Source organism: Tenebrio molitor, chromosome 6, assembly GCF_963966145.1.
Source record: "Tenebrio molitor chromosome 6, icTenMoli1.1, whole genome shotgun sequence".
Classification (NCBI taxonomy): Eukaryota; Metazoa; Arthropoda; class Insecta; order Coleoptera; family Tenebrionidae; genus Tenebrio; species Tenebrio molitor.
Window position 1 is genome coordinate 2,872,705 of NC_091051.1, and position 26,084 is coordinate 2,898,788.

At 42.8% G+C, this 26,084-nt stretch overlaps 3 protein-coding genes across 14 annotated transcripts in view; 2 read left to right on the forward strand and 1 right to left on the reverse strand.

The window, feature by feature from the left end:
* LOC138132868 (knob-associated histidine-rich protein-like) overlaps positions 1 to 8,425 on the forward strand; it is a 55,529-nt gene extending 47,104 nt beyond the window's left edge. For all 3 annotated transcript variants that reach the window (XM_069050556.1, XM_069050557.1, XM_069050558.1), the window contains exons 5-7: positions 4,631 to 4,738; positions 4,972 to 5,031; positions 7,880 to 8,425. In XM_069050556.1, the coding sequence (XP_068906657.1) occupies positions 4,631 to 4,738; positions 4,972 to 5,031; positions 7,880 to 7,966 (255 nt within the window). In that variant the 3' untranslated portion in view covers positions 7,967 to 8,425. The remainder of the gene's footprint in view (positions 1 to 4,630; positions 4,739 to 4,971; positions 5,032 to 7,879) is intronic.
* A 9,917-nt stretch (positions 8,426 to 18,342) lies between these two features.
* scf (Calumenin scf) lies at positions 18,343 to 20,182 on the forward strand. 3 transcript variants are annotated; one of them, XM_069050405.1, is made up of 3 exons: positions 18,343 to 18,503; positions 18,701 to 18,926; positions 19,095 to 20,182. In XM_069050405.1, exons 2-3 carry the CDS (start codon positions 18,703 to 18,705, stop codon positions 19,834 to 19,836), a joined length of 966 nt encoding a protein of 321 aa, XP_068906506.1. In that variant the 5' UTR covers positions 18,343 to 18,503; positions 18,701 to 18,702; the 3' UTR covers positions 19,837 to 20,182. The 3 variants fall into 3 exon arrangements, with proteins under 3 accessions (XP_068906506.1, XP_068906507.1, XP_068906508.1); XM_069050406.1 differs by having other exon boundaries at positions 18,349 to 18,499; XM_069050407.1 differs by having other exon boundaries at positions 18,360 to 18,503; positions 18,688 to 18,926.
* A 25-nt stretch (positions 20,183 to 20,207) lies between these two features.
* The window catches only part of LOC138132772 (LIM domain only protein 3-like), a 67,812-nt gene continuing 61,935 nt past the window's right edge, over positions 20,208 to 26,084 (reverse strand). For 5 of the 8 annotated variants that reach the window (XM_069050409.1, XM_069050412.1, XM_069050413.1 and 2 more), the window contains 4 exons: positions 23,465 to 23,756; positions 22,358 to 22,483; positions 22,121 to 22,262; positions 20,208 to 21,321 (listed from right to left, as the gene is read on the reverse strand). In XM_069050409.1, coding sequence (XP_068906510.1) covers positions 21,133 to 21,321; positions 22,121 to 22,262; positions 22,358 to 22,483; positions 23,465 to 23,756 — 749 coding nt within the window. In that variant the 3' untranslated portion in view covers positions 20,208 to 21,132. The remainder of the gene's footprint in view (positions 21,322 to 22,120; positions 22,263 to 22,357; positions 22,484 to 23,464; positions 23,757 to 26,084) is intronic. The other 3 variants (XM_069050414.1, XM_069050415.1, XM_069050416.1) reach the window with 3 other exon arrangements.

Consider the following 26,084-nt stretch of genomic DNA (forward strand, 5'->3'; position numbering starts at 1 on the left):
TTGAAGCGGAATCATCTATTGTTGCATTCGGGGGTTGCGACAACCCCGACAGGAAACCTCATTCAAAGATAATCTCGGATAGATTTGTATTAAATATTTTCCCGGCGCCTCCACCATTTTTGTGAATTCTCGGTTTTGATGGTGTCCAGATGTGAAGATTTTTGTGGCGCAAATTAGATTTCGGTACAAGTGAAGGTTTTTCCCTTCGGAGTCGTCCGGTCCTTGGGGCTTCGACGGCGACGCAGTCGAATTAAAATTCCGATATTGCGGTCCCAGCCTGATAAAAACTCATAACCGCGCCGCAATAACGGAATTCTCCGGTCTAATCACAATAATTATTATTTGCAAGAGTTTATTAACATTCCAGTTCGCTCGAGGGCGAGGGCGCCGACAAAAGCTCAAAGAAGTTTCCGTGCAATCGCCTAAATTAGGTGGCACAAAGGGGAGATAATAAAATAAAAAGTAACCGAAAGAATCGGAGTGAATTATGTACGGTCCGTGTTGATTATCTTGTTTTATTACGTCGTCCTTTGTGTTCATGATTTCGACGTTTCATTTTCTAAACGGCGTCGTCCTGTTTGTTCCTTATTCGGCGCACGCTTAGCAAACATTGTTATACTGCTAGATTTGATTCCTTTCCCTCGGCGAGGGCTTCTATTTGTTCACTTTGTTTGCCGTTCGGTTTGTATTCCGGTTATATCGATGTGGCAACTTCGGCAAAAATGCGCCCCTAAATTATGACCGCACCGGGTTCGCCCCCGGATTTATACCGGAGTCGACCGGAGAATTTTCGATTCGAACCAGAAACTTCATTCGGGGACTAGCACTTCATTTTCGCCGGTCGCGGCCTCAAGCTGAGGCGCAGGACGAGGCAACAAGTCAGATCGTCCTAGAAGCGAAGGATTGCGGAATCGGAAGTCTTTAACTGTCGTTGCCTGGAAAAGTGAGGCTTCAAGGTCGCGAGGTGGCCATTTGCCGGTAAGGCAAAGAGTGTCACGTGTGATAAGCTCGATTAAAATAAAAATAAAAATGTTTTTAATTTTTTGGTCACCGCTATTTGTTCTAAATAAGAAAAGGATTCTGTTTTGGGATTTGTCCCCAACATCAAAAGTTTTTAATCGTCGTTCCAGTTAAAACTGAAGCTTGAAGGTCACGCGGCGGCCATTTGTCAGAAAGGCCAACGTAGCAGTGTCTCGTCTGGAGACTCAAAAAAAAAAATGTAAAGTATAAAATATTGAATCTTTGCTTTGCAGAAATGACAAAAATTCCCTCTCACACCCTTTTTACGGTTTTTCAGATGTTTTCGTTTTTCCATTTGGAAAGCTCGTCGCTCCTGTGATTGGAGCCTGATCCGCCACGGTTGAACTCGTGCCTGGACCTCCACGTCCCATTTTTATTTATTCCGACTTTGCACGTTTGACGGGGTAATCATCGCGCCCCCCGCCACCCCTCCCAATTAAAATTCAAACGCCATCGCGGCCGTGCGGCAAGCAAAATGCGGTCCTGCGAATTTGTATTCGTCGTGTTTGTCACATTTGAAATGTAAATGTACTCTCTTACCGTTTTTCCCGTGGACGAAAACACGTAATCAGCACGATAAGAATGCTGACAATGACTCGGCGACTAAAGAAATTTCCCCAATCTTATCACTTCGTTCGAAAAAATCCGACCCAAATTCGAAGGGGGTGCGTGCACGTGGAAATCGTCACATTCGCCCCCTTCGGGTTTATTTGTGCAGCTGCTCCGACTTAGCCGAACGTTTATCGCGGCGATTTTTTCCAGGCTGCTGTTTTATTCTTTTATTCTTCGGTTTGATCGAGTTTCTCATTTTTTCTTCGTCTACTCGCCCAGAATATATATCAATAGTGGGGGAGCTTAAATAAAAATAAATTCCGGAAGAATAACAACTGTTACGGCGTTTATTTCTCCTCGGGGGGATCCCCGGGCCGTATCCATGCATCATCGTGTTCATAAAACCGGTGAAAAATTGCCGCATTCGCGCATATCGGTGATAACGATGAAAAACGACGGTGCGTCCCTCGATTAAAAAACCCGAAAGGGCCGACAGGTCGGCTGGGTCTAATGTGTTAATTAAATTTCGCAACTTCGTTAATCTCGATGCGAAGAAACTCAATTTGTGAAGTTTTATAATGAGACGTCGCCCGAATAGAAATCACCCCCGACCCCCGATAGTGTGATTGCTGTGTCAATTACCCCTTCTCGGTGGTCGACTTCTTCATATTTACGTCGACGTCTGATTTATGGCCATTGTTTACCCTCAACTTTTCTCCGATCCATCACACATTTGGATAGGGCGAAATTAAACTGTTTTGGAAACCGTTTCCGGGCTAAATCGCCGGGAAAGAAGCTTTTTTTCCATTTCCTGAGCCGATTCCAGGGGACCAGCCCTCACACATCAATATACGATGTTTTATTTGGACCGTTTTGAGACAGGAACCGGATTACACGCTACATTACCATTGTCCGGAAGGTCAAAATATCGCCTTAGATATGACCCCGGAGTGGAGTGGGACACGCAAATCTTCCACCCTTTTTGGGCCGGAGCCCGGAGGCAGACGCACACGTGTCAGCAAATTCGAACCGGAACTTTGTAATTGCGTCTGGGGAAAAATTGCAACGGGTGCGACTAGGGGTAGGTAATAGGGGTCGACGTGACGAGGACAATAGGTAAAAGTTTCGTCCAATTACGACAGGATTATTTGACTTGAGTTAATGCAGAGTCTATGAGATCTTCGTGAGGGTTTATTGATTGAGGCGGATGCAGGCAGTGAGGCGTGAATTTGACAGGTTTATCGAGGATTCTCTTGCATTTTGTCTGGATTTGGATGCAGTGAGATCAAAAAAAAATATCTAGAGGATGACGTGTCTCTGCGAAGAGATGAGTTTCGTTACGTGAATTTCAAAATTGACATCGATAGTTTTTTTGACCGAAAAAGCAGAAGAGATTGTAATGTGTAAATATTTTGGTCAACAAATAAAATTCATAATTGCTAGATTTTTTTTGTAACGATACTAACGAGAAAAGTTGCAATTCGCCATCTCTGATACTATTTAGAAAGTTTTTATCTTGTTAATTGGAAAAATCGTGGAGGTGCTATTTTCAATACAAGTCAGCAAAGTAGTGCATTTAATCACGAGTACGGAAATTGGGCGTCTGAGCCGAAGGCGAGGACCCCAACCGTACGAGGCGTTGCGTGTTTGTGATTGGTTTACTGATTTTAGTTTAATCAGTGATACCAACACATAATGCATTTTGCATGAATTTTTCCAGAAGTTTACCCCAAACAATGTTACGTTTTTTCGTCAATTGAAATCTAAATAACAAGTTAAAAATTTAAATAAGTCAAAAATAAGGCAAGCTTTAGTAATCAATATTTTAAAAACAGATTAAAAAAACTTTCAGTACAACATATTTGGCGCCCTCTATCCACAAACTCGTAGAATATTACACTTTGCTCACTAGTGAGAAAATATTTTTTCCTCACTAGTGATAAAATCTTTGCTCACTATTTTCAGTGAGCCTTTTTATTTTCATCAGTTATTATTTGAAAGAAAATTTATTGTCCAAGTTTCTAGAAAAATTTAAGTTGCCTCTGACACAGTTTTCCATAATGAAGTGCACTAAGAAAACCGTAAATTTCCATTTACAACGTTAATGGAAAAACTTCTTAAGTTATTAAGTGTAAAAAATGGTGGATGCGCCGGGCCAAGTACAAATTTTTAGTTTGTCTTTACAAATCAAAGAAATATTTTCTTATTAAATTGATTGCTTCATTTTCATTTGCTGTCAATCACAAGTCATAACTTTTGCGCGTCACAGCCTCGACCCAAATTTACACTAATCAAATCAATTTGAAACCGCCGTGGAAATAGTTTTCGTTCGTTCGCCGTTTCCCTTCTCTCAATATTTAAAATTTGAAACTTTGTTGTGGTAATTCCGTCTGAACCACGGCGCCCCACATCAAAACGTTTAATTCACTCTCGTCAAACTGTAGAAAATTCCGCTGCAATCATCCACTCCGGATTAGCGAAAATTCCCAGCCGGTCCGGTCTCTAATTACGTTTCCGGTCGGTGGCGTTTTTGTGTAAACACTTGTTTCCAAATCGTTTTCTTCGTCGACTCCTTGTCGATTAATTAATGGGGTCGACGAGGCGAACACGTTTTAATAAACGTATTAATTATAAAGCAATTAACCGGTTTCTTGCACGTTAATTACTAATTATTTGATTTATCCCGTTTCCAGGCGGGCAAATCCCCCGCAGCGCCAACAAATGCTGCTTACAACAAACATTTGTTATTTTTATGCCTTCGCCGAAATTCGAGACTCGCGCAAATTTTTCCAAAGGAAACCTTCCCCTTGTAAAGTGTTTTTGAAACGTGATCGACGAGCTAATTAGCCGGAGAATGGGCAAATTGAATGCGAGCGGGACTTAAAGGTGCAGGACCGGCGCAAACACTCCCCTTGAAAAGTTCGAATTTAATTTGAAAGGGGTAGGGGGTGACGCGCGACGTTTATTGCGCCCAAACATCCTTCATTAATCTATCGATGTCGGATAAAATATTCCCCAGATGGAAATTACATTTCCTGATCAATTATCCTTGTTCCAGGAGAACATATCGTTCGTGATACCCTGGATCATCGGTTTCATCACCTTCATGGCGCTGGAAGCCGTCGCCATGGTCTACTCCAACGTCCTCAGAGACCACGTGAATAGGGTAGGTGTGCAGATCTTGTACAACACGTTACAATCTACTCCTTTTCATTTACATTCCGGTTGCGTTTTATTGTCTGTCGTCAAAACGGATTTACACCTAGCGGAGTTCGTCTCAATTAGTTTCACGGAGTAGTTAAGTGATAAACATTTCTTTCTGTCAATTCATTAGGGAGTTGGAGCTCGACGGATTCCGTGAACTTTGTTGCTCTGTTTAATGATTGGTTTTTTTTGCAGCAATTCGACGCTTTATGCAAGGCGGAAGTGGCGTTTTTCATCTCAAGGACACTAATCAACGTAAGTACGCAGGGGGAGGGGGCGGCGGGTCGATGGAGGCTCCGCCGAAGGAGATATCACCGGTAGTCTCTGGCGGCGTCTAATGAACACAACAGTAGTTAAACTGATGTGAACAGTAATTTAGGAATTGCAAAAATGTAACAAAGTGTCTTGCGTAGATTTTTCTGTAATGAAACGACTAAAAAAAACTTGAATTTTCCGTCGTTTAAATTCAAAATGGTGGATGCTTTAGTAAACACTCGAAAAAAGAGTTGTTGATATTATTGTGGTCTGCAGATATAAAAAAATGTGTAAGAAATGTGAATTGAATGGAAATTTACTGTATTATAAATTGTAAAAATGGTGGATGCGCCGGGAACGATTCGGAAAAAATTCTATCTGGCGTACATTTTATAAAACATGATATACAGGGTGTATTTTTAAAATGTGCTGAAATTTTACCTGCTAGGTTGTAGAAAAACGTAGAAAACTAAAAGCAATTTAAAAAAATTGTAACTCAAAAAATAAATGTCATAAATGTCAATTTTTTAGATATTTTTTCCGAATTCTACAGTAGCTGTGGAGTACCTATCCTTGACACAAAATAATTCTGCGTAAATGACTCTTGGAGGTGAAATCAGAAGGATGGAAATTACCCTATATCCTTGTATTTCCGACTTCATTAGCAACCATTAGAGGAGTAAGGTTACGTTTGTGACTGACGGGTACCTTTGATTATTATTGTTGCTAAATTACCAAGATAATCAGGTAATCACTTTTAACTCAGCAGCGTACTAGCAATTTTGACCAAATTTTCAATCATTTGTATCTCGAAAACGAAAAAACTTTTATAAGAAATTTTTTTTGTCAATGACTTCTTCTCGTCATCACCAATTACCGGGTTTTTTGCAAACTTATTTCAGAATCACACTGTATATTTATTAAATGCCTAAAATGGTGGAGGCGCCGGGACATATTAGCAGAAATATCTTTTTCACTCCTTTAATATGAGCTTGAAGGAATTTAACAATGACACAGGCGTCCCAACGGTTTTCTGATGAGGTAAATAAAATTTGGATTTGGTTGCGACGAAGAGAACAAAAAACTTCACGTTTCTATCTCGACCAGTCGTGAAAATTGCCAATTTATGTTTCGCAGAAAAGACGTAGGCTCCGGGAGATATTATAATGAAGTGTTTTGTTTTTAGGCGAGCGAAAAAACTGTTCATCTTCGTCACAAACCGTGAAAAGTGCAATTTTTATCGAAGCAGCAACAATACTTAAGTAAAAAAACGAGAAAAATGTGAAGGCTTGCAGTTAAGAGAACTGGGTCAAATATGAGCGAACATTTAACATTTCTAGCGTAAAAATGGCAAACATTTAACGACTAAGATGGCAGAATCTGTCGGATGTTGTGCGACCCACAACACTCGAGCAAGATTGATCGACGAATTTTTTTCCCCAAAACGAATCCCCCTAATAATCAAATCGTTGAATGCATCACCAAAAAATTAATCGAATTAGTTATTTTTTTCCTGCAACTCTGCCTCATACATTTTAATTCCGCGAGCTGGAGAATCCGTGGCACCCCTCTTTCCTGATTTACATTCGGAATATAAATTCGACATAATTTTATTCGTGCGCTTTTAAGTTGAAATATTGACGGGGCCGGTCCCGCAGCTAATTGGCATGACAGAACGGGCCTCAGTATTTTGCGTTTTCTATTAACAAAATTTTTATTTGGAACTATGACAAAAATGTGCCAACCGTTGCGTACACCACACACACAACTACTCTCTAGATTTTTCTTACGCACTCACCCCTTCTTCACCACCACGTCAATTACCCTCGTGTTGTGCAATGCGTAATTACACTAATTGCCACCCCTTCGATCAATCACAACCGGTAATTGACATTTGGTGCATTTCGCTGCACACGAACTAGACCATTATTATTGCATTCTGGGTGGCGCAAATGTTTGTCGCAAAAAATACAACACAGCAACGTGGTGGATGCGCCGGGAAAATTTCTGAAAAATCTTGACACTTCAGCTGCCTAGAACTAGATGAAATCGAGAAATGTTGTGTTATATGATGACTCCCAACGACCAAACAAGAACCTAGATCCGATGCAAGAAATGCCAAGTGTTAAAATAATAATGATTAAAAATTAACAAAGAGCAGATTCTAGAATCTAGATGATTTTACTAAAAGGATCTCTTTTGTTGTTCCTAGAACTGGAGAAAATAAACATTACTGCAAAAGTACTCCCAAGACTCGTAAATTTATAAAGTTCTCTGTTTCTAGATCTCTATTGAAGCACTGTAATTTTTCCAAGCAAGAAAAACCACAGAAAGTTCTTATTTCTAATTTTACTCGTGGTAATTGGTTCTAGAACTAGATCTAGAAATATTGCAAACATAGGAGAAGAATCTAGATGTCCTGTTATTTCTAGATCTAGATGAATTATAGATGTTGTTATTTCTATAACTGGTTAAAGTAAACTACTGCTGCAAGAGCAGTCCCAAGACTTGTATATTCAGAAAGATTTCTGTTTCTAGAACTCTATAAAACCAGTGCAATTTTTCCAAGCAAAAAATAAAAGCACAAGAAATGTTCACTTCTAATTTTTCTCTTGGTGGTTTCCTCTAGAGCTAGATCTAAGAGTATCGCAAGTAAAAGAGACGAATTTAAATGTCTTTCTTGTTTCTAGATCTAGATGAATTGCCGAAACAGTGTTTGGATGTAACTCTAGCAAGCAAAAGAGAAGAATCCAGATCTCTCTTGTTTCTAGATCTAGATGAGTTCTAGAAACACTGTTGATGTTTCAGAAGCGAGCCATCTGACATGGTTTGGTTTAACCGTTTGCAGGTGGCGGCGATCGGCGGCGTGATGCGATTCTGCAACCTGCTGCGCGCCGGCATCACCTGGAAGGGCCCCGAGGTGATCGAGCTATGATGCAGGAATTCCTACACCGACGAGGACGGTCCCGGTTACGGTTACGATTCCGACAGCGACTGCTCTCTGCTGGTCGGAGTGTCATCCTCGTCGTCGAAATCCCTGGGCGGGTCCAGCAGCGACGGCTCGGAATTCGTCTGACATATCCGGTGCGCCAGGGGCTAAACGACGCGCGAAAAACAACCCCCACATTAATTAAATTGAAAAAAATCCAGTTGCGATTCGCGCGTCACGCGCCGCCTCCTCACTCGTTCAATTTTAACACATACCAAGGGACTTTCAAGGGAAGATTCTCACAGTGCCAACGGGGTGCAGTTGCTAGGTGAGGGTGGATGGGAGGATTTTCTCCACGTATTTATCACCGAGGAGACTCGCATTACACTTGTGCTTTTCAGTGATACAGTGTGACTGATCAGTTTTTCCAAAAAAAAAAAAATCAATTTTCTGTTTCTGCTCGAACCAGCATCTAGTGCGATACTTATGTTTGCCCCACTCGTCGTGTGATCACCCTGTATATGAAAATGGCCACACCAACGGCAATACTCCTACTTCCTCTTAATTTCCGTTGAAGATTCGCTGACAATAACACTAAAAACGTAGTTTATCGCCTGATTTGGTCGTTGTTAATGCAAAAACACCAAGATTGTTTTTGTGGTGGGTCGATTCCTGTTTTGATGGAGATGTGACGAGATATTTATATTTTTATGTGAAACAACAAAAATTGTGAAATGAGTATATTGACGTCATTATCAAACAAATTTGTAACAGTTTTGTGTAAATATGAAATAAATATCTGAGAAGAAGTGTTTTGGATTTATTCCGGGGAGCGCTTACCGGGCAATATCGCAGGGACAAAGGAAATATCCGGAATTTATGGACAGGCGAATAAAACGCTTCGTCGTCGGAAAGTTGGCGTTTTAAATTGATTCGGCACGCCGATGACAAACGGGGTGGTTTTTTCTTAAATAATTACGGTAAATCACGAGGGAATATTTCAGCAAGGATCGCGATGAATTATTTAGGGGCGCTACACAGAAGTACACTTGACGGGAAAGCTTTCGGTGAAAAGTGTCATTCTTTGTGTCGCCGGGGCTGCATTACGTCTCATTTGGGTAGTCCAGCAGTGCAAGAAGGACGAGACAAGCCGGAATTCCATCCAATAACGCGTCCGGAAAATTTATTTAAAAGGAGAATTTTCCGGATTAATCGTTCCGGTCGGAGGCCCCGTGACAAATGAAGTGCAGAAGATTCTCCGTAATTTGTGGCTCTAGCGTTCCCCGATAAATCAAGACGCGAAGAGATTGCGTTGCCGAAATGGCGCCGCGGAATTTTTTACGCTTGTTTTTAACAAGACCCACTAAAAAATTCACCCGCGTCACTGTCACCACCGTTTAATAAAAGCAGCCTGTCGCTCACCTACCCCAATTAATTGAAATTCTTTCGGCTTGCTCCACTCGGCGCGACAAGACAACCCGACGACCGTACAAAAGTGTAATTGCGAGCTTAGAGTTGGCATAACTTCGAGCATGGGCTCTCGAGGGCCTCCAAAGAAAAAGTAAATAGGGAGAAGCCTTTCAGCGCCGCGACGAATACAGACTATTTCACGTGTCAGCTGCGTACGTGAGGGACCGCGGTGATGGCCTGATCCTGACAGGGTGGAAGGAGTGTCAAAATTCGTACGCACTCACACCCCAGTCGTTGGATTATTTCGCCGCACATTCCGCAGTTAACACCCCTGCTGGGGGCATTGTCTGCGAGTGTTATTGTCACGTGGGATGGCGCTCGTTAAGTGCCGAGTTTATTTTATTTCGCCTGTTTGTGCACAATTTAGGTTATGTCATCATTTGACTCGACTCAGCTTGTCCCGGTGCGGTTGGTTGAGCCGACACACGTGACCCACGAGCCACGCCCCACAATTGTTCAGTTTTCGATTCTTGATTTCACCGTTGTTGTCTCCCGTGAGCCAATTTCTTGTCCTCCGTACACGTCCGACGATAAAGGTCGCCGTTTCGTGTATACGCTTTCTGAATTTGATAGCAAAGACTCCCGAAGAGATAATTTTGAGGAGCGTCGTCCTGCTCGATGTATCTCACAACGCCGCTAAATTTTGTTTTGGTATTCAGAGCATAAGAATCTGAAATTATATCGACCTCCTCGGGGGATCACGCGAGGGAGGAGCCCCGACTCAGAAAAGTACTTCCAGGGAAATATTTAGCGTCGTATCAAGCGGTCTCGAGATTAACATTTCATTACAACAATAAAGTTCTTATCGCGGGCCCTTTTAGGCAACACGGTCGACTTTGACGACGCGTTCATTAAATTCTAGTTGCCATTAAGGGAAGTTTGTCGAGGGCGAGTGCATTACCACGGTTAAGTGACTCCGAACGGCTTAAATATTTACAAAGAAGGGCGCTTTGATTTATGGTGGAGGCCAACAAGATGACAAACAAAACGAGAAAACTCAGACGATTAATTAATTGCGTTGGTGAGGAATGAAGAGTCTAGCTTTTAGAGCTCGCTGCTTAATTGCCAGGAACAACTCTAACCCAGAACGGTAACGGTGCAGTTGGTAGGACTGTTTACGTACACTAAAGCCGGAATGGATGTTGACAGGACACAATAGACATTCAGATGGCGCTACTAGCTTCAATTAAGCGACCTGTCGAGGGAGTTGCACATTTATTCAGAGAGTTGTTTGCGATTAGTCACACTATTAAAAGTCCAACAGGAAAACAGGTGTTGACAATTTGTAGCAAAGTTTCAGATGGCGCTGCTGTTATTAAACACCACGTCCATTATTTCATTTTTCTAAATGAATCAAAACATTCCTAGCGTGTTTGTAATTGTAACAATTGGTAGGAATCTTGGACGATTTGTCATTCGATCGACATAAAAATGTAAAACTGGCTTCAGGTGCAACTAACCTCACTTTCGATTTTTCTCATTTTTATCATGGCCTCCTAGATCGAAAGAGACAACGTCTTTTATATGGCCCGCCACATTGGCTAGTTTCAGTGTTTTCAAGAGGGCAACACATTAAGGGGCTTGGAGGGTTGCCTATCCTCAGTAACATAACCTTAAAAAATGGATAGTGTAAGGTTAGAATAGTAAAAATATTAAATTTTGAGATTTCACTGTGAGAATGACAAAATTATGTTAATTTTTTATAGATTATTTCCTTGCATGTGTTTAGCAACCAATTGAGTGACAAATATTGACCAATCAAAACGAGAAAACAAAAAATAACCCCATAAAATTTCTCTAAAATGCACATGTGCAATAATCTGATAAAAAATGTCGGTACCTGATTTTTTTTTAATGATTTTGAATAAAAAGGATTGGAAATAATGCGTTTGGTTTCATTCTATTCAGGAAATAATCAGCCGTATACCCCTCGTGCAAAATTTTAATATCGGCAATTTTTTTGCTAATGAACTCAAACATCCATAAATTATTCGGTCATAAGACCAATTATTATCAAATAAAAGCCCTCGACTTCGTCTCGTGCTCTTATTTGCCAATAATTGGTCTTCTGACCTCATTTATGGATGTTTTCGTTCATTAGCAAAAAAATTTCCGATAAAAAATTTTGCACTTGGGATATAATATGTGGTAATTACCCAAAAGTCAATCAATAAATTGACAAATATTTTTTAATTCTCAAAATTACCCGCCTACTGTATACCTCCATGATTGAAAAATAGAGGGAACTACTATAGGGGATGTCAAGGGATGTTCATTAAAGACATTAAAAATAGACATTTCGACGATGCGGCTGGCCATAACTAGAATGGTATATAGGAGAAAGTAGGCTCGATCCTGGTTCCTAGGGGAGTGTTTGAGAGTTAAATTTGAGTTGGCAACCTGGTTTTCACAAAATTTGTGAAGGTAATTCAAGCATATTTAAATAGTTAACATAATATTTATATTTTATTTTCACTCTGGAAACATTTTGTTAATGAGCAATTTTATTTAAACGCAGATAATGATAATTTTGACAATAAAAGTGCAGCCAATTATCTGAATTATCAATCGAAAAACGCCCCTAGGAACCAGGATGGAGCCAACTCTCTTTAATATACTAATTTTAGCCATAACCTTACACTGTCCATTATTTAAGGTTATGTTACTGAAGATAGGCAACCCTCAAAGCCCCTTAATGTGCTGCCCTCTTAAAAACACGAAAAAGGCCTGAAACTAGCTAATGCGACTGGCCTTTGGCCTTATAAGAGACTTTGTCTTTCGATCTAGGAGACCATGATTTTTATCATACCGACAAGCCAAAAATAAACTTTCAAATGTCAAATAGTTTATAGACATTAATAGTCATTTTTTTCTCAATTTTTTGCCACTTTGTTGACGTGGGCATAATCAGGCAGGGAAATTTTTTAAATTTGTGACAATCTAACCAAATTTTGAAATGACATTGACGACCAAAATTTATTGCTCGCGACAGTACATAACCTACAATTTTGTCGGTGTTGATTTCAGTATTGCAAACAGCCGGACAACAAAATGCTCTTAATTGTATTGCCAACTTAAACAGTCCTTTTTGATCACCCGGTACAATTTACAGGTTAGGTGGTTATGCCTGCAAAGCGTTAAAAAAGGATGGAAACATTAAGATACCGTGATCACTTCAACAGATCGTGACCTGTTGATGTTCAACTGAAATAATAACCAGGAAACCAAGTTAATGTCAATGACGTATTTGATGACGTCACTGCAGATACCGTTTTATCACAAAAATACACTGGTTTCAGATACCGAAAAGCGAAAAACCATTGGATACCTGGTCTCTCACAAAAAATAACACTATTGACATTGTTTGAATTTAGATAAATTTGACGTCTAAAATTCCGTGTCCGAAACTGCAGTTGCCAGTTGCGAGCCACACTTTCGGGTTAATCTAGTTGGTAGCACTGTGTAGTTAACCGTGGCAAAAGAGTGGTTGACAGTTTGACGCGAAGTTTGCACTAGTTTGCATTTGTGGCATTGCTGAAGTGTCAAAATGGCGTTAGATTGTTATTTAACTTCTTCGAGAGGGACGAATTGATTGTTGCATAAGTTGTCGGTGCAAGAGCGGTGGCAGAAGTGAAAATTAATTAATAATCGAGCATCTATTGAAGTATCTGTTGTTGAGTCTGTACAGTTGCTCAAGATCGGTGTTTTCATCAGTTGTGCATAATTGATGTTCGGTTTGGGAGGGCGATTATGAGCACTTGCGTTCGCAATTTGTATTAAACACAATGAAGAGTCGCTCACTTCGGTATCGAGCTTGTTCGTCGAAATCAATATTAGATTACAGTTCGGTGTGGTCGGAGGCCTCCCCCGGGTCTATTTCAAGATCAGTGGAATCGTGAAAGGAGATTAGGCACGACTTTGCCTGCGCCAGTATTGTTTAGAATTTAAATCTCCCGTCTGGGCTCGTCAAGTCTCCACAGTTAATTCGGGGGTCGAAGTGGCCTCGGCCCCAGCGGGAACGAGACGTTTCGATTTTTCACCGGGAAAGGCCTTTTTGTGCTGACGACGTTTAAAGAGGGAAAAACGCATTGTGCGGTGTCAGACGTCGATAACATTCTCTCAGCGAAGGAAATCTGCCACCAAATTGAACATTGTTGCTGGAGGCGGGACGTTAACAAAGCCATCTCGACGATTAGGGGGCCCGAGCCGTGATTCCGTCGCTAACGATCGCGCCCGGGTCGATCGGACCCTAATTGGATCCACAAATCCGAACGGAGGACCCAACGTGGAAATTATAATCTTCCGCTCAATCAGGAGTTTAATTCGGAAAGTCGAGTCACACGATACACGTGTCGCAAGTTTTGCCTAAGAAAAATTGTTTGCAATAAAAGTTTGCCTGCAGAGTTTCCACTTAAACGAGTCGAGGCGGCGGCCGAAAACTTCCATCGCAATCGAATTACCGGCGACGGCAGGATCAGGATAGATTTCCAAATTTGGGGCGTCCACTTCCAGACAACCCCGCAAATCAGCCCCCCAAAGCTGTGCCTACTTAACAAGAAGCGAACTTTTTAATTAAGCTGCCGCAAGATGACATCCCAAAAATAATGAAACAAAAATTAACGACTACATCTCTCAAAAAGTTTGTCCTTTAATTAAACAAGTTTGCGTTTTATGCCCAGGTGTAAGAGTTTCCGGTGGAGTCGTCCGTCATCCTACATGCACTCGGGGTGCAGAGGGCGCAAGTAGTTCCCGGCGACGCAGCCCCTCGCGTTGCGCCCCAGCTTGATGCAAGTCCCGATCACCCTCTTCATCACCTGCAATCGATAGATTAGTTGAGGACTTTAGGCTCCGCACCGTCACCTGATACTCCATGTGGCACGGCGCCTCCTCCCTCGGGTCCTCCTCGTCGTCGACCGGCGAGCTGGCGACCTTGGCTGGCTCCTCCTCGTCTACCAGGAGCTCCCGCGGGTGCCCCATGATCCTGCTCACCAGTAGAAACAACACCGTGGCTCTCAAGTTAGCTGGTGCCATTGGAACGTCAACACCGCTCGCTTCCAAGGGATATATGCACCGAGAGCCCCCGCAAGTGCTGACGTCTGCGGAATTTTTCTCGCGCCAACAATCTAATTTCGCTTTAATTAAGTGAAGCTGTTCGACGGTCCTGCTATCGATCGCGCGGGTATTACAGTGGTCCTTTCTCTGGAATCGACGAGACGGAAATAAGGATTTTGACGGATGCAGAAGGACGAGATGATTGATGTTCGTCGCCGTATTTCTCGCGTACAGCCTGCATGCAATGAAGGGTGGCGAGAGCGTTTCCTTTACTGTGAAACGAGGAGTTGGCCAATCACACGGAAGGAACATTTTGCAATTTTCGTTAGCGTGACAGGTGTCTTTTGTTACGCCCAAGCAAGATACGATGCAGTCTAGACGTTGCGCTAATTGATCGCATCAGACGATTTGACAAGTGAAGAATTATTGGAGATGCAGTTTTTCAGAAAAATGCAAAGCAGGGACCACCTGTTGAATGAAGTGAACGACGCAGACAGGTTGACACCGTTATGAAAATTGCAATAATGAAAAATGAGTCTGTTGGGAGTTTTTGTCTTGCAGTTATGGTAATATGATGTGAACAGAGACATGGTGGATGCGCCGGGAGATTTTTTTGACGATAATTGATAGCTCTCTTGTCTTGCAAGTTAAATTAAATACAGGGTCATTATAAATGATTGTCCCATCGCAGTTGGCGTTGAAAACCCACACAAATTTGGGATGTGCCGCTAGCTTCGCAACGTTAGACAAACTAGTAGACAAATTTACGCTATCGCCAGCAGCGCTACCTATCGGCGATGCTAGTCTCACTCATGTTATAAAGCTTGCGGCACATTCAAGTACGTCATCAACGCCTACTGCGATGAGACAATCATTTATAATGACCCCGTATTAGACTCCGGGTCGCCTACGGGTAGGTTCCGGGTCGACCCTAGATCGGCTCCGGGTAGACTCCGGGTCAACTCCGATTGGACTCCGGGTCGACTCCGGGTCGACCCTAGATCGGCTCCGGGTAAACTCCGGGTTGGCTCCGGGTCGACTCCGGGTAGACTCCAGGTCGGGTCCGGGTAAATTCCGGGTCGGCTCTGGGGAAGCACGAACGAAACTGTTGCTAAGGACTGGAACTAGCGTGAAGACAATTGAAAGAGTACAAGGTAGAAGGTACGTACCGAGCAGCTGACCAAAAACTATGAGAATCTCCAAGTTATGAAAGAAAAACAGTGGAGGCGTTGGAAGATTTTTTTCACATTTCTTTTGTCTTTTGAGCAGAATCGAAACTGTAAATTATTTTTTGTAACACTGTCAAAATGCTAAATCTGACAAAATACATGAGAAAAATAAATGAACGAATGAGTGAATGGATCATCAAATTGCTGCATGAAATAAAAATGGTGAAGGCGCCGGGAGTTTTCTGGCGGCAAACCATAGACATTGTATGTGCTGTTTGAGCTAGGTCATCTCTGAAAACTCTCTTTGGTAGCTTTTTTTATGGAAGGAAATAGGGGAAACCGCAACTTTCTATCTGTACAAATAATTATGAAAATCAGGAAAATATTAATGAATGTTAATTAGTGGATGAGTGAATAAATGGATGAATGAATAAATGTTTGAACAAATAGATGAATAATGAATGAATGTAATGGAATGAAACTTTTCTAACAGAAAACCATTGATTTTGGATCGACTCTTTGAGCCAAATCAAATCTGAAAACTCTCTTGCAGCTTTTTTTGTGGCAAAAAATTGTCATCTGTGTTATTTTGAACCTGAATCATACCAGAAAAATCCGAAAATAATCAAATCCTAACAAATTGGAATTTATTATTCATTTTGGAATAATCTGGTCGGTATTTCCATCGCCGCGCCGCATCAAATGTCATTAATTATGATAAAAGCGCACGTTGTATAATTGGAACCGGAATGGACCGTTGATGTTTTGCAATCACGAATTCAAAGTTTCGCCGAAATGATTTGTCATCCGATTCAATAACAATTGTAACTGATGTTCACGACCAGCACATCTGTTCAATGTAACATTGACATTGTTTCTAACTGCTTCCATTTATACGTCCAACTGAACGCGACATACGTAATAGAACTACTTAATACTGAAAAAGTGAACATCCACATCTCGCTAATCGCTTCCATTTTGCATCCCACCCTGAGATGAAACGCCATGTTTTCGATTGTTGTGCTGCGCAAAAAATTACAAACAAAGCGAATCCGATGTTGATCGAGTGCCGAACACGAAACTTAGATGGGGCGCAGCCCTAATTAAACGATTCCATTTTATTAATGAATAATTTATTATATACAAATGTAATTTCGCCGAGACTGAGCGACCCATTTTAAATTCAGATCGTTTCCTGGATCTCATTAAATCAGATTCTTTTAAGCCGTCGAACAGATTCCTCACGAATTTTCACGTTTCGATTCCGGTTTATTTTTATTCCGCTCCGGGCTCAAAAGTCGACGACAATCCGGAATCAGATCGCCGAAATTAAGAGCTCCTCGAGCGAAACAATGTATCGGCGAGGATTGCCAAATCCTGAAGTGGCGAAGGGGGCTCGTGACATCTCCGAAATCGATGCAAGAATTAGATCTTTTGTTGTGTTTTGTTGCATTTTGGTTTTTGGAAATTGTCTCGCTTAATTGCAACTCCGTTTGGAGAGTGTAAAAGTGTCGACGTCCTCGCTCTCTCGTTCAAACAATTTACGATGTCAGTTATTCGCAATTGGTAGCTCCGGTGTTCAAACAAGACCATCCGGCCGTAATGTCGGTGCGCTGCAGGCATCGCCGAAGTGTTTCAAAGTTGTCATTAATTAGATCGGAAGCTGTGCGAGTCGGGGCAATAATAACGTTGATAAAACTGGAGGGATCGATGTGTGAGCGACGTTGTTTATTAAGATCACCAACTTCCCGATGATATGAATATCAATTAATCTTGCGTTTCGGTTGGGGCGCAGATTGATGAGAAGTTTAGAGGAAGCGAATTGTTAATTGCTTCTGTTTCGAGCCGGCTCGAATTGATTAGGAAATTGCTCATTAAAGTGGTCGATTGCGACTCCGGATTATCGTGTTCTTGCAAAACCAACCATCTGGACTTTTACCAATTGCCGCACGAATCAATGGGATAACGAGACAATCGAATCCCCACCGGAAAAGACGTAAATTGGCGATTCTCCGCCAGGAGATTAAGTCTGCGACAGGGAACGCGCGCGACTCCATCAACCACAACTGCATTTTGCAACTTTGGACGAATACAACTTCTGCTGGTCACGTCTTACCTAAACACTCTTTTTACTAGAACGAAATATGTTATATCAAGCCACTTTATGAGAAAAAACGAAATGTATGCATAGGATTGCGAAACCTCGCCCCCAGACACTGCAAAAAAATTACCTGAATGTATTAAATTTTAATTCTGAATTACATTACCTATCCCTTGCGCTAAATAATGCGTTGTTAACATTAGGCGAGCGCCCCCTTGAGAGCCGTCATTCCAACAGTTCCAGAATAAAATTGATGTCGGTCTTTGTCGCGTGATGCCTCCACAAGCCTAATTCTGACGCAAAAGTGATACTGGGAGTGTATTTCAGGCAATAAAAGTAAAATAAAGACGCTGGTTCAAATAAAATTTTATTGGTTGGTGGTTTTTACGGCGGCACTTTATTAACGCCGGACACAATTTGAGAAAGAAACGCTTAATTCCAATCGAATTACGACGCCTGAACGCTATAGATTAATCGATTAATTATTAATTTGTAAATATAATTTTGGGGTTATGTGGTTGTTAGCGCCATCTGTACATGAGTGGTAACTATGCGCGATATAAAGTGCAGGTGTCTAATTTAGCCGAGTCTCAAACCGGTCCTGTTTTACCGGCATCATATTTACACCATAAAATCTTTAAACAGCATCCAACAGAACTTTGATGAGTTGGAAGTGGTGAAGTTGTCGAGTTTCCGGGGTCCCACTCTCGCGACTAGAGTTCTGGAAGAATCGATTTGGCCCCAAAAGTAGGTGAGTAATTTTGAGGTTAAGACGCCTTTTCATTTCGATGTTTTTATTCACGATTGTGTTTTTGTAATTTGATTTAACCGGTGTGGGTGTTTACGATGATGTGGAGTGAAGGAGTATTAGTAAAAGCTCAGTGACGAATCAGACCCGTCCACGTCCTGAAGTTGTGTATGAAAGTGTGTCACAGTTTGCCTTTGCAGAAATGATCGTCAGGGAGGCTGTCGTGTTGTTAGTTCTGGCTTTCGCCGCCCTGGCCCTGCCGAAATCCGAGGAGAAGAAAGACAGGGTGTTCGACCGGGAGCTGAGCGACAAGGAGCACTTCCAGAACGAGCACCACAACCCCCAGTACGACCATGAGGCGTTTTTGGGGGAGGAGGCCAAGACGTTTGACCAGCTGCCCCCAGAAGAGAGCAAACGGCGGTTGGGGTGAGTTACTGAGTTCCACGCCCTAATTAGAGTACAAACTCGTCGTGTCCCAATTTCCTATTAATTTTTAATGTCTCGTGAGGCGATAACGTAAAGCGCATTAAAAAATAATTGAATTGGCAGAAGTGTGACATTTTATAATTGTTCCGTTCTTTTCCATTAACTCAGATTGATCGTCGACAAAATCGACAATAACAACGACGGTTACGTCTCTCGCGAGGAGCTGAAAGACTGGATTCGGTACACGCAGAAGCGGTACATTTCCGAAGACGTGGACCGCCAGTGGAACCAGCACAATCCCGAGAACGAGGAGAAGATCCCGTGGGAGCGCTACCAGAAGCTCGTCTACGGATTTCTGGAGAGCATGGACCCTTCGGAAGCGGAGAGGGACAGCGAAGGGTTCTCCTACAAGCAGATGTTGAAGAGGGACAGGAGGAGATGGTCGGTGGCGGACTCTGACGGCGACGACGCACTCACCAAGGAGGAATTCGGACATTTTCTGCACCCCGAGGAGTCGGACCACATGAAGGACATCGTCGTGCAAGAGACCATGGAAGACATCGACAAAGATAACGACGGCAAGATCTCCCTGAAGGAGTACATCGGAGACATGTACAAAGGAGATGACGGCGAGGAGGAGCCGGAATGGGTGAACAACGAGCGCGAGCAGTTCAACACCTACCGAGACAAAGACGGAGACGGATTCATGGACACCGAAGAAGTGAAGAACTGGATTTTGCCTCAGGATTTTGACCACGCGGAAGCCGAAGCGCGTCATTTGATCTACGAGGCGGACTCCGACGCAGACGAGCAACTCACCAAAGACGAAATCTTGAGCAAATACGATTTGTTCGTAGGGTCGCAAGCCACCGATTTCGGGGAGGCCTTGGCCAGACACGACGAGTTCTAGTGCGATCGTGAAGTCTTCCTCACAACCAAAAAATCTCAGCTTCGTTTTTTGTATTCATCGGTTTCTTTGTCCCTCCCTGTATTTTATTTGTCCTTCCAGTTTTATCATTTACAGGAAGGGGATGGGACAAAGTGGTCTAAGTGTTCTTTATGTATGTTTAATGTTAGTACTAATGAGTGTGACATGTAGGTGTTAATTTGTGTGCCATTCTATGGCCAAAGCATTTACTAATTAGGTGAAGAACTGAGTCGCCGCCTGTAGATACTTAAATCGACGAATCTTTGGTGCTCACAGATTATTTTTATATTATACCGAGTTCCCACTATCAATAAAAGTTTCATTTGAGTGTTGGTTTGATTGAGTGAACGTCCCTAACGAAAAGACAACATTTATTCAATAATAACTATTATATACAAGATCGATAACGTACAAGAAAACAATAATGCAAAAATCTTAGATGCTCCCACATAAATAGCATAGGTACTAACTTATATAAAAATATATTAAACGTAAACAGCGTAAGATATGTATAAAAAGAAGCCTTCTGTCGTAAGAAACTACACCTACGAATCAATTTCGTTATATCACATGACAAAATAAAAACGATCTGGATAGCGCGAAATAGATCACTTTTGATACACAATAATAATAATAGGAAGTCCTATGATTTTTTTACAAATTATACAATCGAATCACAAAAGTGTTTTACTCATTTATCTTTCAGTATTTACACGCCCCTGTGTGGGGCCAGATAAACATGCATCTCGGAAATTATATGACACCTGAGTGATCTCAACAGGCCACAAATTAGTATACATATTTGAAAGAGGACGCCCCGCCGAAGTTGCCCGCTCGGTCTCGACATAGCTGCGACCGGGGGCAAAATGGCGGAGCGCAATTTAAAGATAAATTATGGCACCTTCCCAAACTACTGCACACAGCCCGGATTGAAATCGTGTCGTCGTATACTTTCGTTTTTCAAATTCGAGTATTAAATAATATCGAACCGGAAGTGTCAGCTGTCACATTTGACAGATCGTTAAATATCAAATAAGAATCGAGTAGGTCTAGGTGTCACAGTTGACAGTTGTGACGTTTGTGGGGTTGTGATTTTTGGGGGTTGTTGGGGTCGTTTGCGAAGGTGCCAGGTCGTATACTATGCAAGAGTGGTGAGGATCGAACGTAACGCGAGACAAACAACCGATGTTTCAGTTTTTGGCAAGTAGACTAGCACGTATGAGATCTTCCCCCGGAGCACTGCACTGCACTCTTAGCAGAGTCCGCGTTGGTCCGGCGTCAGTGGTGCGGCGGCGGCGGCTCGAAGGTCTCCGAGTCGGGGCTGCCGTATCCGCTGGAGCCGTCGTCCCTGTGGTTGGTGCTAATGGGCTGCCGCGGTGGGCCGCCCAGGACCATGTCCGAGCTCTTCTCGCTGTAACAGGACGGGGTCGTCAGTCTACCTTCACCGTTTAGATTGTCGCCCGCTGGCTGAAAGAGATCAACCAACTGTACTCAGAGTTTGGTCGGATTTGCATTGATCGCGATGGGGAGAGAATGGAGCCGACCGCATCATAAAACGGTAAAAATAACACAGTGTAAGCGATAAATGGGAATCATTAAATGGCGCGAGCAAATGGACCGGAGCAAAGTTTTCAGCAAAGTGGTTTGTTTGAAAGCTAAAAGCAACTGAATGAAGCTCTTAGCGTGATGGCCGCTTTTAAAATACAACAAATATTATTTTATGACCGTGCGGACCATCAACAAACAACTCGCCCTTCTGATGGGCGAGCGCCCACGCTTTATGGACGATAAACACAAAAAATTTGTTTGCAACACTCACCCCCCACCCCAACCCTTTTCGACCCCCGATTCGAGATTCCCTCTGCGCTTTGTCGCCACCTGCTCGACCCGATTCGATCAAATCGAAAAACTCCAGACCGGTGCACATTGATCGGCACTAACTGTATTATACATTTTGCAACAAATACGATCATTTCCGGCGACAAGAACATAACAAATTCATATCGCAAGAGTGAATTATTAACGAAGTCATTTGCGATATTAAATGGATTCGTTTGAAACGGCATAATGAGCGCGATGGAGTTGGTGTGACTGGAATTGCAAAAGAGCATAATGAAATTAATTATTCAAGATTGTGCGGCCTATCAAGATTGTGCGCTGTGTGCAGCGACCTCGCGAGAGTGGAACAGTTTATTGCTCGCGGAACTTGCAGGAGTGGACGAGGGAGCAGTGACAATCAACATATCACGTGTGGATGGGGTCGTACCTGTAAGTTACTGACTTGCCTTCTGATATGGGCTAAACTGCTGGGATTGTAGGTCATGTTCGCGAATACCAGCCTCTCTTCGTAGTCGTATTCGCACAGTATCTTATTGTCGCACAAGTAAAACCGGTCGCCGACGCAAAACCTGCAAACAGAACAAATCGGTCAACCGTTGCCGATCCGACCGAATTGCGGAAAATGGACTGTGCGCGCCATTAAACTGTGAAATATTCAACGTACCTGTGATTACATTGCTGACAAGCGAAACATTCTAAATGATAAACGTTGCTTTTTGCCCTCATTACCATTTCAAATGCTGGAATTACTTTGTTGCAAGCCGCGCAGTATCCCGTCGTACCAAATAGCCTAAAAGTAAACAGATCATTACCAAACTGTTGTTGCGATACACCGCGAACGCGGAGTCGTATCCGGCGCAATGAAGGATCGCGAAATTTAAATGTGTGGCAGTGGAGGAAAACAAAGTAAAAATTTATGCGTCTGGATGAACCACTGAGTTCTTGGTGTCCATTAAAGAATTCAATAACGCGAAGAAGAGATCTGTCAAAATAAATTTGTTGGGAGTGTCAATCGTAGAGCGTAAATGAAATAAACATGATAGGTGGTAATCTGTGCTCAAGGAAGTAATGTTGGCAAGAAGAAATTATATAGAAATAGATGGTCTATAGGTGACAATTAAAGAACGGACTGTGTCCGGCGCCGGCGGAATGAAGGATCACGATTTGGGAGAAATTTAAAAGTGTGGAGCAAAGAAGATGAAGTAAGAATGGAGGAGTTGTGGATATTTATACATCGGGTAAACCCCTTGGGTTCTTCGTGTCCATTAAAGAATTCAATTACTTAAGAAGGTTGGGAAGAAGAGGTCTGTTAAATAAATTCGTTGGGAGTGTAATTGTGGTTATTTCCGGGAACTCGTCAAAGGTCAGCTCAACATGTGGATTAGTTCCGTGAAGGACCATAAATAAGTGTCGCGATGTCAGAATCGGTGGTAGAATGTTTTGGTGGTTGTCGTCATAAAATTTGCGCCGAATCAATTTGTGGGAATGGTAATTCGAAAGAGAAAACCGCAAGATGATTAGTAAAAGCAATTCGATCCAATGTTTATAAGGTCCTTGTCGTGCTACACCAATTTCCTCGTGTAGATTGCTATAAAATTTATAGCTATAGCGTGCTATAAAAATTACATTACACCAAATTGACTTCGAATAAGATTCTACCACCACCACTGCCATCACGTTTCTATAACACATACATCCATTATTAATTTTTATCTGAGCCAATCTACCCCCGTTGGCGGGTTAATTGCCGAGTAATCCGAGGGAGGCGTACCTGAGGTAGTCCCTCTTGCAGAGTATGAGGTTGGCCTTGGTGTAGAGCGTGGAACCGACCTCCCCGAGGCGGCAGTCGCAGCAGCCGCACTTGAGGCAGTCCTCGTGCCAGTAGAGGTCCAGCGCTTTGAGGAGGAACCTCTCGGTGATCCTCTTGCCGCATCCGGCGCATTCCCGGACGCCGGCACCTGAGGCGGCGCTGTTGGCGGCCGTCGAAACGGACACGGGGACCGGGGCGGGACCCGCCACCGCAACTGACGCTCGACCGTTCGCCGCTTGCTCCCCGCCGGACTCTGGAAAAAAAAACACGACAGATAAACATAAAATTCCCATCTCCGACTTTCGATTCGCCGAATAAATATGCATTAACCGTACGTCGGTCGCATTAAATCAAACACGTCGCGGCGCAAGGAAATCGTAATAAATGGCCGTGCGGACCGATACGAACGGCTGCCGAGATAATTCCTGAGAGACAAGGTGAGCTCTTTATTTCAGTTATCCGCTTGTTAGGGTGTCACCGCGCGCCCGCTTGCAAAGTGCCGCTAATGGCTGCTGACAAATGGCCCTTGCGAGACTCCGAACTGTACACGTTCGCCTCCAAATCCGGACGAGTGCAAAACTCCAATCCGGGCGACGGGGGAAAAATCATCAATTTTGATCGAGGACTGACGTGTCGCCTGGAAAGTTCCACACGGTTACAATCGGGGTCAGATCTGGACATTTCGGTGGTCAACACGTTCACCAATACCTGCACGGCAACAAAAGACTTAAGTAGTCTTTAGCGTGATGATATACAGAACATTAGTTGTCCAAGAACTGAACCTTGAGGGACACCAGAAGTTACACAACAGACGGAAGATGAAAAGGTAATTGTGACAAGTTGGTGACAGCTGAAAATGAAGATTCAAGTGATGAAAATGGATCTGTCAATAAAATTGAAAGCGAAGAAGAACCCTTTGAGAGAAAGAAGACATGTGAAGCAGAAAAGATAGGATTGGAGGAAAATAAAAAGAATCGTGAAACCGGAAAGAGCTTTCGCGAGCGAGAAGAACTCTCACGTGACATTCTACTGGCGCCATCTACTTTGGTTACAAAAGCAGCCTTCCCCCTCGTCCGTTTTTGGACCAAGGAGGTCTTCCCCCATCAAAAACGAGTGCTCCGTGGTTAATTCTCGTTTCGCCGTTTATTTATTGGCGTCCGATCTTAATGTATCAATATTATTACAGTTACAAGACGCGGATGGCACGATAATTTTCTAGTTAACTGCAGAAAAATCCACCTCGATTTTATGAGTCGTGTCAACGCAGCAGGACCGTACCACGACACCTACGTAATGTCATCGATAAATTATCGGTACAAGCAGTACCGAGAGCAAGGAGGTAATGTTGTTAAACGCTTTCCACATTCCTCGCCTGGGAAATGGAGAACCGTTACCGTAACGATAAATTAGAGAATTTTTCCTCCACGCGAAAAAAATGAAATTCTTGGGTGTCCCGTGGAGCGCGTTTGTGTTGTGTTTTTCCGGGGGGCGGTGGTCGTGTGTGGAGGCTTCGTCAGGTGCGGTGATTAAAATGCGTGCGCAGGGCGCCGCCGCCGGATGGAAATAATTATCGTCCGTTCCATCATTTCTGTGTAAGTTGTGATGAAAGTCATCTCTTTGGAGAGAGGTGGTGGCGTTTGCCAATTACACTGCTGCGTAGGTACACACTAGTTTAATTAAATCGGCGATTGTAATTCGCCAGGCGGAATAATCTCATATTGTGATCTGCGCTTCCACTCAGATACTCCTGTTTATCAATTTGCGTCTCGACGAGTAAACACCGACTGCCGAACTAAAACCCACACCTCATTAACATCGATCCGTGCGATTGATTTAGGTGGCTTTTCAAAAGCCAAATACCAACCGAATCGCCGTACGTGGTAATTGACGACGTGCGCAATTTAACGCCATTCCGGATAAGTCCGGTCGGGTTAATTGTCGCCGCGGTGATCGACTCTTGCAGAATTGGCAGATGCGGCGACCGAGGTCCACGCTAGGAGGTTGTGCGAGAGCAGGGGGGAACTAAAATATGACACAGAAAACGTTCAAGTGACGTTGTAATGAGTGTCGTGAAATGTCGACGATTATTTATGTGCAGGGGAGAGGAAGGTGTTCACAGCTGAGGCGACCATAAAAGCTGGTGAAGAAGGCTCTCGAAGAACATCTAATCCTGTCCAGTTCAACCCAATTTTTTCCCTTTTTTTCTCCATTTTGTTTTTATTTCTTTGCATTGTTTAACACATTTTTATTATTGATGAAATATTTTTTTCATTGCTCAGATTTTTTATTACACCACGGCGCGCCACGACATTATTCCCGGGCAGTAAATTATTTTCACCGTCACGCGTCACGCCACACGCTCCGAGGTGAAAGGCTCATTCGAGTCAGTTCGGGGGAGCCGAATTTAGCGAGCGAGAAACAGTCAGATTTTGAGTGGAGATTTTAATATCGATTTCCCAGACAGAAAAATCAAAGACTTTAATTGATTTTTTTTTAAAACAGCATTGGATTTAAATATAAGAAATGACCCAAAAGAAACTACAAGAAAATATGGAACTACAATAGACGGAGTTTTTTAAAG